We start from the raw sequence: 12,294 nt of genomic DNA on the forward strand, positions 1-12,294 counted from the left end.
AATCTGATGGACTGTCAGCCCTTCTATTTTAAACTATGTCCTCACCATCATTTGCTCATGATTGGTGAACGCATTGGTCAACGTCACCATCCTCGGGCCGCTGGATGGGCGGAGTTTTTACTTTAGTCCAATGATAGGGTATACATCGAGTGTGTACGGAAGTGGTTCAACGCGGGTGTTTTGTCGATGTTGCAAACATCTGAAAAGGTAGTTTAACTGCTTTCTTATTGAATTAATATGTCCTATTAGAAATTGTAGCAGCGTAATAATCATTTTGATCGCCAATCACACTTCTGTCGACTAAACATGCAGTCTTACAAGCCTATTACTTCTGTTAGCTAGCTAAACCGTTAGCCAAGCCAGAACCACCACTAGAGGATTTTGGCTACTTCTAGTAACTAGAGAGAAGTAACGATAGCTAACGTTATACATACAAGTTCATATATTAGACTATTGAAATTTGTTTGCATGCCAATCCGTTTGTGCCATCACCCCAACTCATTGTTTGTCTCGATAATGACAGCAACGGAGTTGAAAAGAGCACAACCCGATCTAGGTCCAGGCTATATTAAGTGGACCTCCTTTCCCTCTTCCCCCACATCTCTTCTGATCCCTCCGATTTGTCCTTTCATCCATCTCTCCGTCGCCTCTTCCTCATTATATAGGCCTATTATATCCGTGTCTTTCAGGTGAGAGGTAAGGAGGATGGACTTTACTGAGTGTTACAGCGACACGGTGTCCAGTCTTGCCGTGGCAGCACGCGAGAGAAATGTCAGGCGTGTGAGCTTACTGATCCAGAGAGGCTGCAGTGTGGACAGCAGGGATAACCGTGGCTGGAACGCCCTCCACGAGGCTGCAGCCGCCGGCACCGTCGTATGTGTGCGCGAACTACTTAAGGCTGCCGGTAAGGTTTGAGTTGAGAGAAGGGAACCATCTCTCTAATTCTATGGCTCTTTGTAAAAAATAAAATAAATTCATCTCCTTCATTGCTCTGATCCGAAGGAACTGACCAAGTGAAAACCCAACCTAACAGTGGAGGCTGGCTCATAAATGGCTGGAATCGAGTTAATGGAATAGTATCATACACATCAACGATGTGGTTGATACCATTCCATTATAGTATCATTCACATCAACGATATGGTTGATACCATTCCATTATAGTATCTTACACATCAACGATGCGGTTGATACCATTCTGACTGACTCCATTCCAGCCATTATTATGAGCCAGCCTCCACTGCAACCTAATGAGCTTCCACCATATTGTTTTCACCTGTCAAGTATTTTCCAATTAGTGAAAGGGAAGAGATGGGTAGAAGATGGGTTTTCAATTAATTGAAATATAGTTTATCTGAAGGGCACCTAAAAGGGGCATTTCAATATTCTAAAAGTGGATCCTTCACTAACCTCCTTGGCTCCTCTTTCCATTGGCTCTTCAGCAGGAGCCTCCTGTGGTTGCCGTGCCTACATGGGCTCTCTGACACATGAGGGTGAGTCGGCGTTGTACCTGGCCGTGCAGCGCAGACACCTGGCCGTGGTCAAGCTCCTCCTCAGAGCACACGCTGACATCAACCAGCCAACCAATGACCTGTCCTGCCCTCTCTACGCAGGTAAGGCACACCGACAAGGCACACCGACACAGACAAAACACTTGAACTGTGTTATAGGTCTTATTAAAAGTGTGTGTGTGTGTGTGTGTGTGTGTGTGTGTGTGTGTGTGTAGCAGTAGACTGTGGGCACACAGATATCGTGGAGTTGCTGGTGCGGAAAGGGGCAGAGGTTAACGGAACACACACAGCCTCCTGCTGGACCTGCCTTCATCAGGCTGCCTATAAAGGTCACAGTGACATTGTGCGTATCCTGGTGGGCGTGTGTCGCCTGGAGGTGTTTGACGACCACATGATCACTCCCCTGTTTGTGGCTGCACAGTACGGACAAAAGCAGTGTCTCCAGATCCTCGCTGACGCAGGTACACATCTGTGTGTGCGCTTTCTGATTTTCTATTTTTTTTTTTAAAGCCCAGTTCAGTGAAAATTCTGTTTCTTCCCCCAGTGTTTTATATCATATTGCACCACAGCTGATGAAACAAGCACTGTAAAAACGTGTAAAAATTGGATGTGTTATTTCCTGATAGTTGCTGGTTAAAAATACAATCTACACAGGACCTTCTAATCAGCAGGTTTGCATGGGCGAGAGTTGCCGTTTTCCATGGTGACGTCACTATACAGTAAATTGGTTATTAGACCAATAACAAAACGTTCCAAAACTGCCGATTTTACAGCTAGTTTTCAATTTTACGCTCCCCACATAGACCACTCCGACAGCCCTAACAAAATTATTTATTATGGGGTTGTTTATTGTTGCTAAAAAGCCATTTTTGCCCATTTTTTAAATGGAAATCTATAGGGCCTTTCACACTGCATTGTTCTTATCGCCAGGCGAGACTGCCCCTGGGTTAGCTTATCCTGTGTTCACACAACCATTTGTTAGCCCTGGGCTAAGGATTCACACTTGTATTCCAAAGCCCTGGGCTAACGGACAAACACACATGCGACCAACATTCTCTCTCTGCCACGCGACCAATGTTATAAACAATAAGACATTTGTCCTCCTGCTTCTAGCCTAGCATTTGAAGCCCTCCTGTTTGAAGTCCTCTTGCTTCTAGCATTTGAAGTCCTCTTGCTTCTAGCATTTGAAGTCCTCTTGCTTCTAGCATTTGAAGTCCTCTTGCTTCTAGCATTTGAAGTCCTCTTGCTTCTAGCATTTGAAGTCCTCTTGCTTCTAGCATTTGAAGTCCTCTTGCTTCTAGCATTTGAAGTCCTCTTGCTTCTAGCATTTGAAGTCCTCTTGCTTCTAGCATTTGCAGTCCTCTTGCTTCTAGCCTAGCATTTGAAGTCCTCTTGCTTCTAGCATTTGAAGTCCTCCTGCTTCTAGTATTTGATTTCCAAAAGTGATGGTTTGAAAATTTAGAAAATAGCCATAACAACCAATGTTTTTGCACGGATTAAAGTATTTGTCTGCATATGGATGGATGAAATAATATAAATGTACTCATTAAGATAGCGTGCAGAACACATCACGAACATGTGCTAATTAAGTGAAAGTGCCGTTATCGTGATTGGACAGTGAATTCTATGCGTTGTTCTTGACCCCGTTTCACACGGGCTATTTTGGCACCATGTTTCTGGGGTTAGCCCCAAAAAGTCAGTGCTAACCCTGCTCCGGCCCAGAGCCAGCTAGCCCTGGGCTAATGTTGGCGCTAGCCCACTTTACAATGCGCAAGTCTGAACACTCGCTTAGACCAGGACCAAAGTCTCCCTTAGCCCTGGGCTGAAATGCAGTGTGAATGCACCTTATACAGTAAGGTACTTCATTGTTACTCAGAAATGATTTGATATTGATATAAAAATGGCTGCATTGGGCCTTTAAGTCACTGTATAAACATTGTATGTTGTTTACATGTTTGGGTTGTAGGTGCCAATGTGAACGCCCAGGCGTCAGACTTGGCAACACCGCTGCTGATTGCGTCACAGGAGGGCCACGAGGGCTGTGTGGAGATTCTTCTGGACCACAATGCCAACCCAAACCTGTCTTGTTCCGACAACTGGCCACAGCTCCCCATCCACGCAGCTGCCGAGTTCGGCCACAACACTGTCCTGGCCAGGCTGATTGCTGTGACAGACCGGGTGTGTGACCATGGAGAGGGTGAGTTGAGTCCGCTGTACTCTGCTGTGAAGAACAATCACAGCCACTGTGTAGATCTGCTGCTGAGGGCCGGCTTCAGCCCAGACGCCCAGGACTGTAGCTCCCTCTTCAGCTCAGACACCACATCGCCGCTCGCCTACACCCTCGCCTTGAAATGCACATCCTCCCAGCCCTTTAGCGATTCGGCTCGCTTGCTTGTAGCCGCAGGGGCCACTTTGACCGGGCGGGAATGGCTCTACATTCTGGCCATGTGCAAATCCGATGTGCTGCAGTATGTCTTACAACAAAGGAGCATCCCCAGACCAGAGCAGCTAAGCAGGACCATCTCGCTCTGCTCTAGGCCAGAGCAGCAGAGCAGCAGCCCACTCAGTCCTGAAGAGTTGCGTGGGCTGGTGTGTGAGGCACTCGACATGGTATGCCATGCCTCCTATTGGTTGCCCACGTTACTTCAGGCAGGCCTGGAGCCCTCCCTACTGTTGCAGCAACCTTACACGCTGAGGAAGGCAGACAGTGAGGTTTTGAATTACTTCCTGCAGTTTGTCAATTGGTCGACTCTTTCTCACCCACTAAAGGATATACTGCTACCCCGAAAGGAGAGCACCTGGAGGCCACATCACGGTAAGACACACGTACAAATATTACATTTTTTGCATTTAGCTGAAGAACGTCTTATCCAGACTGACTTAAAATAAGGGCATTCAACCACTGGATAATATGCACACAACTAATAGCGACACATGCGCACACACACGGAAAACTGTCAACAGATTAATAATAATGGTGTGTGTGTGTGTGTGTATAGAGTGTGTGCCATCTCTCTCTCACCTCTGCAGGCTGCGGGTCAGGGAAGAGTTGGGTTCAGTGGCTCTGATGCAGACAGATGTGGTCCGACAGCTTCCTCTTCCCCCCCCACTGCAGATATACCTCCAGTTCAGAGACATCCCACCACCCTCACACGCAACAACAGTCCCACAGAGAGGGTTTCCACAGTGACTATAACAATGACATACAGGGCTTCATATAACCTGCCACTGAAGAGATGTCCTCAATGAAAAAATATCCACACACACACCCAGTTCCTTATGCACACCTGTTCTGTTGTGTGATTTTGGAATAGATCAGCTCTATTTGAACACAGATGTTGGTGAAAATGAATAGTTTTGTATGGTTTGTTTTGATTATTGTTCATTAAAACAAAGTATTAAGCTGTTTGAGTAAAACCTTTTTTATTTAAAAAAATCTGTTCCATTGTGGTTTTAGTTTGGGGGGAAAGTGTGCTGACAGTGGTTTGTAAAACATATTTTTCTAGTCCAAATATGCGTTTGTTTTTTCTTACCTCACCCCAACAATCCCCTAACCCGAACCTTCACAATCAGTTATTTTATCTACACCGGTCTAAAAATGAGGGTACAATCAGAATGTGGACAAGATCAGGACCCATGTTAGCACCTGGTATTAAGGTAATGTTCCTGTGTTTGTAGAGATTACATTCACAGTAAACGCTGGATATGTCGACGCAATCAGAAATTGCTTATAACCCGTGATTGGATTGAATCCCGGCCTTAGTCAGTTTGGCCCGATGTTCAGCATACTGCAGATAGAAATGCAAGGTGTACACAACCCTCTACTCCACATGATAGAGAAACATGTCCATTACATTGCCATCTGCGGTACTCTGCTCTGCTACATCCTATTACTACTGGACCATGGCAGGTGTCAGGACCTTGCTCCAACTGGACTCACAATGACCCAACTTCTATCTGAACAGGGATGATCTCTGCATTGTCTGTTGGGGCCCTCCAAGACCTATACTTGACAACAGGCAGTAACCAGCAGGTTACTACTGAAGGGTTGTCTTACTCCAGTCCCGAAGAGCTGGTTGCGCAGGCTTTCAATCCAGCTCTGTTGTGACACACCAGATTCAAGTATTCACTATTATGGTCTTCTCTCTGAACCCTGTCTAGCTGAAACAGATGCAGTGGTGGGTGCTTATATTTGTCCTATTTCACACGTGTACAAGTGTGAATTGGAAAGTTTTATTTTTTTGCATATCCCAACTCCCCCTGAGACACCCTCTGAGAGTGGTGTTAATATAGGGCTGAACCCTGGACTTAGTCCTGGAGGACCCTGGATCAGACCCTGGAGTACCCTGGACTAAGTCCTGGAGGACCCTGGACTTAGTCCTGGAGGACCCTGGATCAGACCCTGGAGTACCCTGGACTAAGTCCTGGAGGACCCTGGACTTAGTCCTGGAGGACCCTGGATCAGACCCTGGAGTACCCTGGACTAAGTCCTGGAGTACCCTGGACTTAGTCCTGGATCAGACCCTGGACTTAGTCCTGGATCAGACCCTGGACTTAGTCCTGGAGGACCCTGGATCAGACCCTGGAGTACCCTGGAGAACTCTGGACCAGACCCTGGACTGAGTCCTGGAGAACCCTGGTACCCACCACCACACTGACCCTGAATGGTACCCACTACTGCGGTAATGAACATAATGAACCCAGCCCGGGTATGGTTGAACTCAGGGGGTTGTGGCCCTTGCCACAAAGTCCCATGATGTAGAGCGCTGCCTGCCAGGGCTGATCAGCCACTTTGAGAGGAAAGATACAAAGAGGAAAGTGAGAAGAAGAGGTAAGGTTTAAGACATATATAGAGAATACAGGTTGGGGGGAGGCCATGAGGGAAGGTTAAAGACATGGGAAGAATGAGCAAGCGTACAGGTTAGAGGGAGAGAGGGGAGGCACAGGGCCCAGGGGTAATGGTGTGCAATAGAGAGATGGTAAACGAGGGCACGAGAGAGAGAGAGGGATTACCATCATTCACATGTTGCACTCGATCATTCCCTCTATTGTACAGGCAGACAATAAGGGCCATGGGTGAAGGGCTTAAAAAGGATAGACGCACGCAGACAGCCAACTACTCTGGACAGAGACAGCAACCAACAGGTATCTATCTGCAAACTTTTTTTATGGACTTTATACAAAACCATGTCTTTGGAGACACCCCTGGATTTGGGGCCCTTTCCTGTTATTAAAGTATATGAAGAATTAAAAGTAATTAATTAAAACGTTTTTTTTTTTTTTTTTGTATAAATGGGCCGGTTTTCATTTGTTTTAGAGCTTTTGGTCTTCTGATGAATTGAGGCTGCTGCAGGAATTGAAATGGCAACTATAGAATAATGTACCCTTTTCTCACTGTTGAGCTGCCCTGAACTGTACTGGGCTGACGTGGATATTTCTTCACATCATATATTTTCACATTGCCCTTTCCAGCAGCTATGGTGGATGGATAACTAGGCCAGCGTGGTATGGCACCCCATCATGCTGGTCACAGAGCAACATGCTGACAGATCTATTGCTTAGCATCAGAAGATTAGTTGTGAAGCGTTGGGGGAATTACTTGGAAACAATGGTTTGAATCAGCTTGTTCAGCATTCTCATTAACGTGCCTTTAGCTTTGTTAGCTTTGGTACTTGGTTGCTCTTGATCAGATGGAAATGTGCATTCAAAAGGTTTTGAAATGAAATTACATTTTTAGAATGGATTAGACATTTTTGTTTTGCTTAAACACTTAGCATAATGTCTAGAAGTGCAGATGTCTTTGGTGTGCTTATATTATGGTACGTGTCACCACCTTCACATGGCATAAAACTAGAGATGTGTCCACTTTAAAGCGTAAAGGTGTTAAGGTTGACTTCCAAATAAAGGCCCTGCTTGAATACTTCAAAAATGCATCCTTCCTTCAGTCCTTTCTTTTTAACCTAATCACAGATCAGACTACATTGCGTTCCCTTATGAAAGTATGCCAGATTAGACCCAAGGACGGATGCATTTGATCAAATTGAGCTCATGGCTGAAACAGTTTACAAGGCCACACACCGTTGCAGTATCCACCCGTGTCTACTCCAGCACGTGTCCACCCCAGCAGATGGGGAGGGTAAAGCAAAGGGCTGGTGGATGTTCCAGTGGGAACAATGTGCTGATCTGAGCTGTGTGGAAAGTTCATCACCATCACCTTGCCCTCAGAGCCAACAAAAATAATAACCTGAAGTATCAACAGAATTCTGTCATGCACATTTTAAAAGGGACCTTCCTCCTTTACCTTTAGTTTGAACTTAGACTTGCTCGGTTGGACTGCAACTGTTGAAGGGAGTTTGAATAAAGTTTGTTTAAAAAAAAAATATATGTTTCGCATTTGACGATGGTTTGATGTATTTCAATGTCTCTGAACCTGCTATAAAAGGCAAAATTTTTTTTTTTAAAGGCTGACATAGGCAAAAAGGCACAGGCTGTCGCTTCTCTATGTGATTATGAAACTTTCTGGTTGGTTTTCTCAGAGGAGTAAAAATCTATTAATTCAACAGCAAGTCTCTATCTAATGTATGTCATGAGTATGACGTTTTTTACAGCCTGATCTATTTTAAAAACAGGCTGTAAAAAAACTTAACATGGTTCACTTTTTGAAAAGTAACAAATGTTTTCCTATACTTGGTGATGCACAGGATATAACAACATATGGTTAGAGTGATACATAGTGATTAACTGTCTATTCCTCTCTCATTTCTCTACATCAAATAGTTGCGGTGCATTTAGGAGGACTGTGCTATCCCAGGGTTCTCCTTGATGCTGTACACTTTAGCAGGAGGGGGTACACTCTGTGGGGTGGCCGCCCTCGTGCTCCTCATCGTCTCCACGGCGACCGACTTCTGGATGCAGTACCGCTACTCGGGAGCGTCGGCCAATCAGGGCCTCTGGAGGTTTTGCATCAATCACAAGTGCCACGCCCACACCATCACTGTGGGTGAGTACTGAGTAGTAGAGTGTACATTCTACCTTTAACTTGTGTTTTAGGATGCGCTCGACTTTTAACTTGTTTTAGGATGCGCTCAACCTTTTAACTTGTGTTTTAGGATGCGCTCAACCTTTTAACTTGTGTTTTAGGATGCGCTCAACCTTTTAACTTGTTTTAGGATGCGCTCAACCTTTTAACTTGTGTTTTAGGATGCGCTCAACCTTTTAACTTGTGTTTTAGGATGCGCTCAACCTTTTAACTTGTGTTTTAGGATGCGCTCAACCTTTTAACTTGTGTTTTAGGATCCACTCTCTTAATTTGTCTTACTTTCATGACAGTGTTATGACCATATAATGACAAGTTGTCAGCAGATATTGACATGGTTATGACCGTGTCATAACCAGTTTTTGGTAAACACAGACCTGCCAACTATTTAGAAATGTATGAATCACACAACTCCAATACATATGTAGGCCTACATACCGACAGATCAAGAAATGATAGCTGCACAGAGGAAGGAGATTACTTACCAATGTTAATATACTTATATGACGGTGTCCTCTCTGCACAGCCTTCTGGGATGCGACAAGGGCCTTCATGCTGCTGTCTGTGCTGAGCTGCTTTGCTGGCGTATTGCTGGGCCTGAGTGCCTTCGCCAACGGCACCAAGAGCAGGAGGGTCCGGACTGAGGGCTTCGCTCTGCTCCTGTCAGGTAAACACCCGATCTGAAAAGACAGGAAAGTTAAACGCATGTAAGACCTACCGGGGGTTTACTTTGACCTGTCCAGTTCCTTCGGGGAGAGTTGGAGGAGATGAGAGGTGGATGAGAGGGAGAGGAGAGGTGGAGAAGAGGTAGAGGAGAGGAAAGGAGACTATGAACGTAGGAAGTATGGGATAGTGGAGCAGTCAATAATAATTTTTAGTACATTATTTAATAGATTTGTTTATTGACTTGAACATCACCATTCTTCAAAAAGTGTTTCTGCTTTGGCCACAACAGGTGTTTCTCTTCCTCCACCACTCTGTTTCATCCCTCAGGTTTCCTAGCTCTGTTAGCTCTGGCCATCTACACTGGCGTGACGGTCAACTTCTTTGGCAAGCGCTTCCTTGATTGGCGCTTCTCCTGGTCCTACATCGTAGCTTGGGTGGCCATCATCTTATCTTTCGCTGCTGGTAAACTCCTTCTCTAATAAACCCATCGGCCTTTAATGTGTTTTTAGATAGTATGTATTGTACACAAGCTATATTGCTATGTAGTGTACAGTCTGTAGTGTTAATATTGTAGCGGGGTTTATCCTCTGCAATCGATCTTCGATTAGCAATACTCACACTCCTTCCACAGATACGTGGTTAGGATGGATCTGCCAGCAACGGACAGTGCAGGTGCTGTAGATTGTGTCAATGTCACATGGGCTGCAAATAGCTTTTCAGGCCATCCAAATTCAGACTTGCCAGAAGTCTTAGTCCCTCTAAGTACAGGGTCTTGGCATATTGTCAATGTAAGGCAGTGACCATTTCCTTGTTGCTCGATCTTTCAGGTGGGTTCCAACTCTGTGCCTATCAGAAGAACATTGCCGAACTGCCTCCTACCAATGTTCAAGAAAGCTAAATGGAAGTAATCTTTTACCTGCACACTAAAGAAACAGCTACCAACCACTCGTCTTTACTATTGTCACAGATAGCAATGTGACAGCAGCTATGGAAACAACATGTTTGGCAAAATCTGCTGAACAGAATAAATAGGATTATTTGACTCCAGCTTTTGGTCTCTAGTTCACTGCTTAGTCTTTTAATCTGTTTTCTGGTTAATAGACAATGAAGTCATGTACGGGATGTTCTAATTGTTTAAACAAATGCTAATTGACCACTTTCCAGGTTACTGAATCACACCCTTAAGCCTGGGGGCGTGGTTTAAAGCAGGGTTAGGGTTGTGCTTCCACAAATCCATCCCTACTCACGTCTGGATGGCACTTTAGTTGTGTAAAGGCAACAGAGTAGAGCGATAGAAAGGGCCAAACCGCAACAGGAGCCTTAAAAATACTGTAGGCTACATTTGCAGGCCAGAAAATATCCCTACATTAACATATGCATGTAACTGGGCAGCAGGTAGCCTAGCGGTTAAGAGCGTTTGGACAGTAGCCGAAAGGTCACTGGTTTGAATCCCCGGGCAGACTAGATGAAAAATATGTCTCTTGAGCAATACACTTAACCCTAATTGCTCCTGTAAGTTGCTCTCGATAAGAGTGTTTGCTAAATGACAGAAACGTTCTAAATGTAACTTTTGCATGTACAGTGGCAAGAAAAAGTATGTAAACCCTTTGGAAATACCTGGATTTCTGCATAAACTGGTCATAAAGTTTGATCTAATCTTCATCTAGGTCACAACAATAAACAGTCTGCTTAAACTAATAACACACAAACAATACGTTTTCATGTCTTTATTGAACACCCCGTGTAAACATTCACAGTGCAGGGTGGGAAAAGTATGTTGACCCTCCTTTGGCAGCAATAACCTCAACAAAACGTTTTCTGTAGTTGCGGATCAGACCTGCACAACGGTCAGGAGGAATTTTGGACCATTCTTTACAAAACTGTTTCATTTGAGCAATATTCTTGGTGTCTGGTGTGAACTGCTCTCTTGAGATCATGTCACAGCATCTCAATTGGGTTGAGGTCAGGACTGACTGGGCCACTCCAGAAGGCACATTTTCTTCTGTTGAAGTCATTCTGTTGTTGATTTACTTCTGTGTTTTGGGTCTTTGTCCTGTTGCATCACCCAACTTCTGTTGAGCTTCAATTGGCAGACAGGCGAACATTCTCCTGCAAAATGTCTTGATAAACTTTGGAAGTCATTTTTCCGTCGATGATAGCAAGCTGTCCAGGCCCTGAGGCAGCAAAGCAGTCCCAAACCATGATGCTCCCTTCCCCATACTTTACAGTTAGGATGAGGTTTTGATGTTGGTGTGCAGTGCCTTTTTTTCTCCAGTGTTGTGTGTTCCTTCCAAACAACTCAACTTCAGTTTAATCTGTCCACAAAATATTTGGCCATTAGCGCTGTGGAACATCCAGGTGCATGTTTGCAAACTTCAGACGTGCAGCAATGTTTTTTTTTGGACAGCAGAAGCTTCTTCCGTGGTGTCCTCCCATGAACACCATTCTTGTTTAGTGTTTTACATATTGTAGACTCGTCAACAGAGATGTTAGCATGTTCCAGAGATTTCTGTAAGTCTTTAGCTGACACTCTAGGATTCTTCTTAACCTCATTCAGCATTGTGCTCTTGCAGTCATCTTTGCAGAACGGACACTCCTAGGGAGAGTAGCAACAGTGCTGAACTTTCTCCATTTAGACAATGTCTTACCGCAGACTGATGAACATCAAGGCTTTTAGAGATACTTTTGTAACCCTTTTCAGCTTTATGCAAGTCAACCATTCTTAATCTTAGGTCTTCTAAGATCTCTTTTGTTCGAGGCATGGTTCACGTCAGGCAATGCTTCTTGTGAATAGCAAACTCAAATTTTGGGAGTTTTTTTGTAATAGAGCAAGGCAGCTCTAACCAACATCTCGTCTGATTGATTGGACTCCAGGTTAGCTGACTCCTATTAGCTTTTGGAGAAGTCATTAGCCTAGGGGTTCACATACTTTCCCCAACCTACACTGTGCATCTTTAAATCGATGTATTTAATATAGACCAAAAAAAACTTTAATTTGTGTGTTACTAGTTTAAGCACGCCGTCTATTGTTGTAACTTTTTACCAATTTATGCAGAAATCCAGGTAATTCTGAAAGGGTTCA

The 12,294-nt window shown here is 44.5% G+C and overlaps 2 protein-coding genes across 4 annotated transcripts; both read left to right on the plus strand.

The window, feature by feature from the left end:
* Positions 1–137: 137 nt before the first annotated feature.
* On the plus strand, positions 138–4,918 carry asb3 (ankyrin repeat and SOCS box containing 3). 3 transcript variants are annotated; one of them, XM_039000471.1, is made up of 6 exons: positions 138–207; positions 690–904; positions 1,442–1,612; positions 1,726–1,971; positions 3,477–4,325; positions 4,510–4,918. In XM_039000471.1, exons 2-6 carry the CDS (start codon positions 706–708, stop codon positions 4,698–4,700), a joined length of 1,656 nt encoding a protein of 551 aa, XP_038856399.1. In that variant the 5' UTR covers positions 138–207; positions 690–705; the 3' UTR covers positions 4,701–4,918. The 3 variants fall into 3 exon arrangements, with proteins under 3 accessions (XP_038856399.1, XP_038856400.1, XP_038856401.1); XM_039000472.1 differs by having other exon boundaries at positions 1,729–1,971; XM_039000473.1 differs by having other exon boundaries at positions 1,445–1,612.
* A 3,280-nt stretch (positions 4,919–8,198) lies between these two features.
* lim2.2 (lens intrinsic membrane protein 2.2) lies at positions 8,199–10,186 on the plus strand. The gene is made up of 4 exons (XM_039000474.1): positions 8,199–8,510; positions 9,073–9,213; positions 9,540–9,674; positions 10,040–10,186. Exons 1-4 carry the CDS (start codon positions 8,333–8,335, stop codon positions 10,108–10,110), a joined length of 525 nt encoding a protein of 174 aa, XP_038856402.1. The 5' UTR covers positions 8,199–8,332; the 3' UTR covers positions 10,111–10,186.
* The last annotated feature ends 2,108 nt before the right edge of the window (positions 10,187–12,294 follow it).

Source organism: Salvelinus namaycush, chromosome 9 (assembly GCF_016432855.1).
Source record: "Salvelinus namaycush isolate Seneca chromosome 9, SaNama_1.0, whole genome shotgun sequence".
NCBI classification, from domain to species: Eukaryota; Metazoa; Chordata; class Actinopteri; order Salmoniformes; family Salmonidae; genus Salvelinus; species Salvelinus namaycush.

What these genes read in the sequence shown, in the direction of transcription:
- lim2.2 (XM_039000474.1), top strand. Translation starts at nt 8,333, where the DNA reads ATGCTGTACACTTTAGCAGGAGGGGGTACACTCTGTGGGGTGGCCGCC. An exon ending in CGCCCACACCATCACTGTGG is followed by an intron (nt 8,511 to 9,072) that starts GTGAGTACTGAG and finishes CTCTCTGCACAG; the next exon opens with CCTTCTGGGATGCGACAAGG. An exon ending in CATCTTATCTTTCGCTGCTG is followed by an intron (nt 9,675 to 10,039) that starts GTAAACTCCTTC and finishes TCGATCTTTCAG; the next exon opens with GTGGGTTCCAACTCTGTGCC.
- asb3 (XM_039000471.1), top strand. Translation starts at nt 706, where the DNA reads ATGGACTTTACTGAGTGTTACAGCGACACGGTGTCCAGTCTTGCCGTG. An exon ending in CGAACTACTTAAGGCTGCCG is followed by an intron (nt 905 to 1,441) that starts GTAAGGTTTGAG and finishes TTGGCTCTTCAG; the next exon opens with CAGGAGCCTCCTGTGGTTGC. An exon ending in GTCCTGCCCTCTCTACGCAG is followed by an intron (nt 1,613 to 1,725) that starts GTAAGGCACACC and finishes GTGTGTGTGTAG; the next exon opens with CAGTAGACTGTGGGCACACA.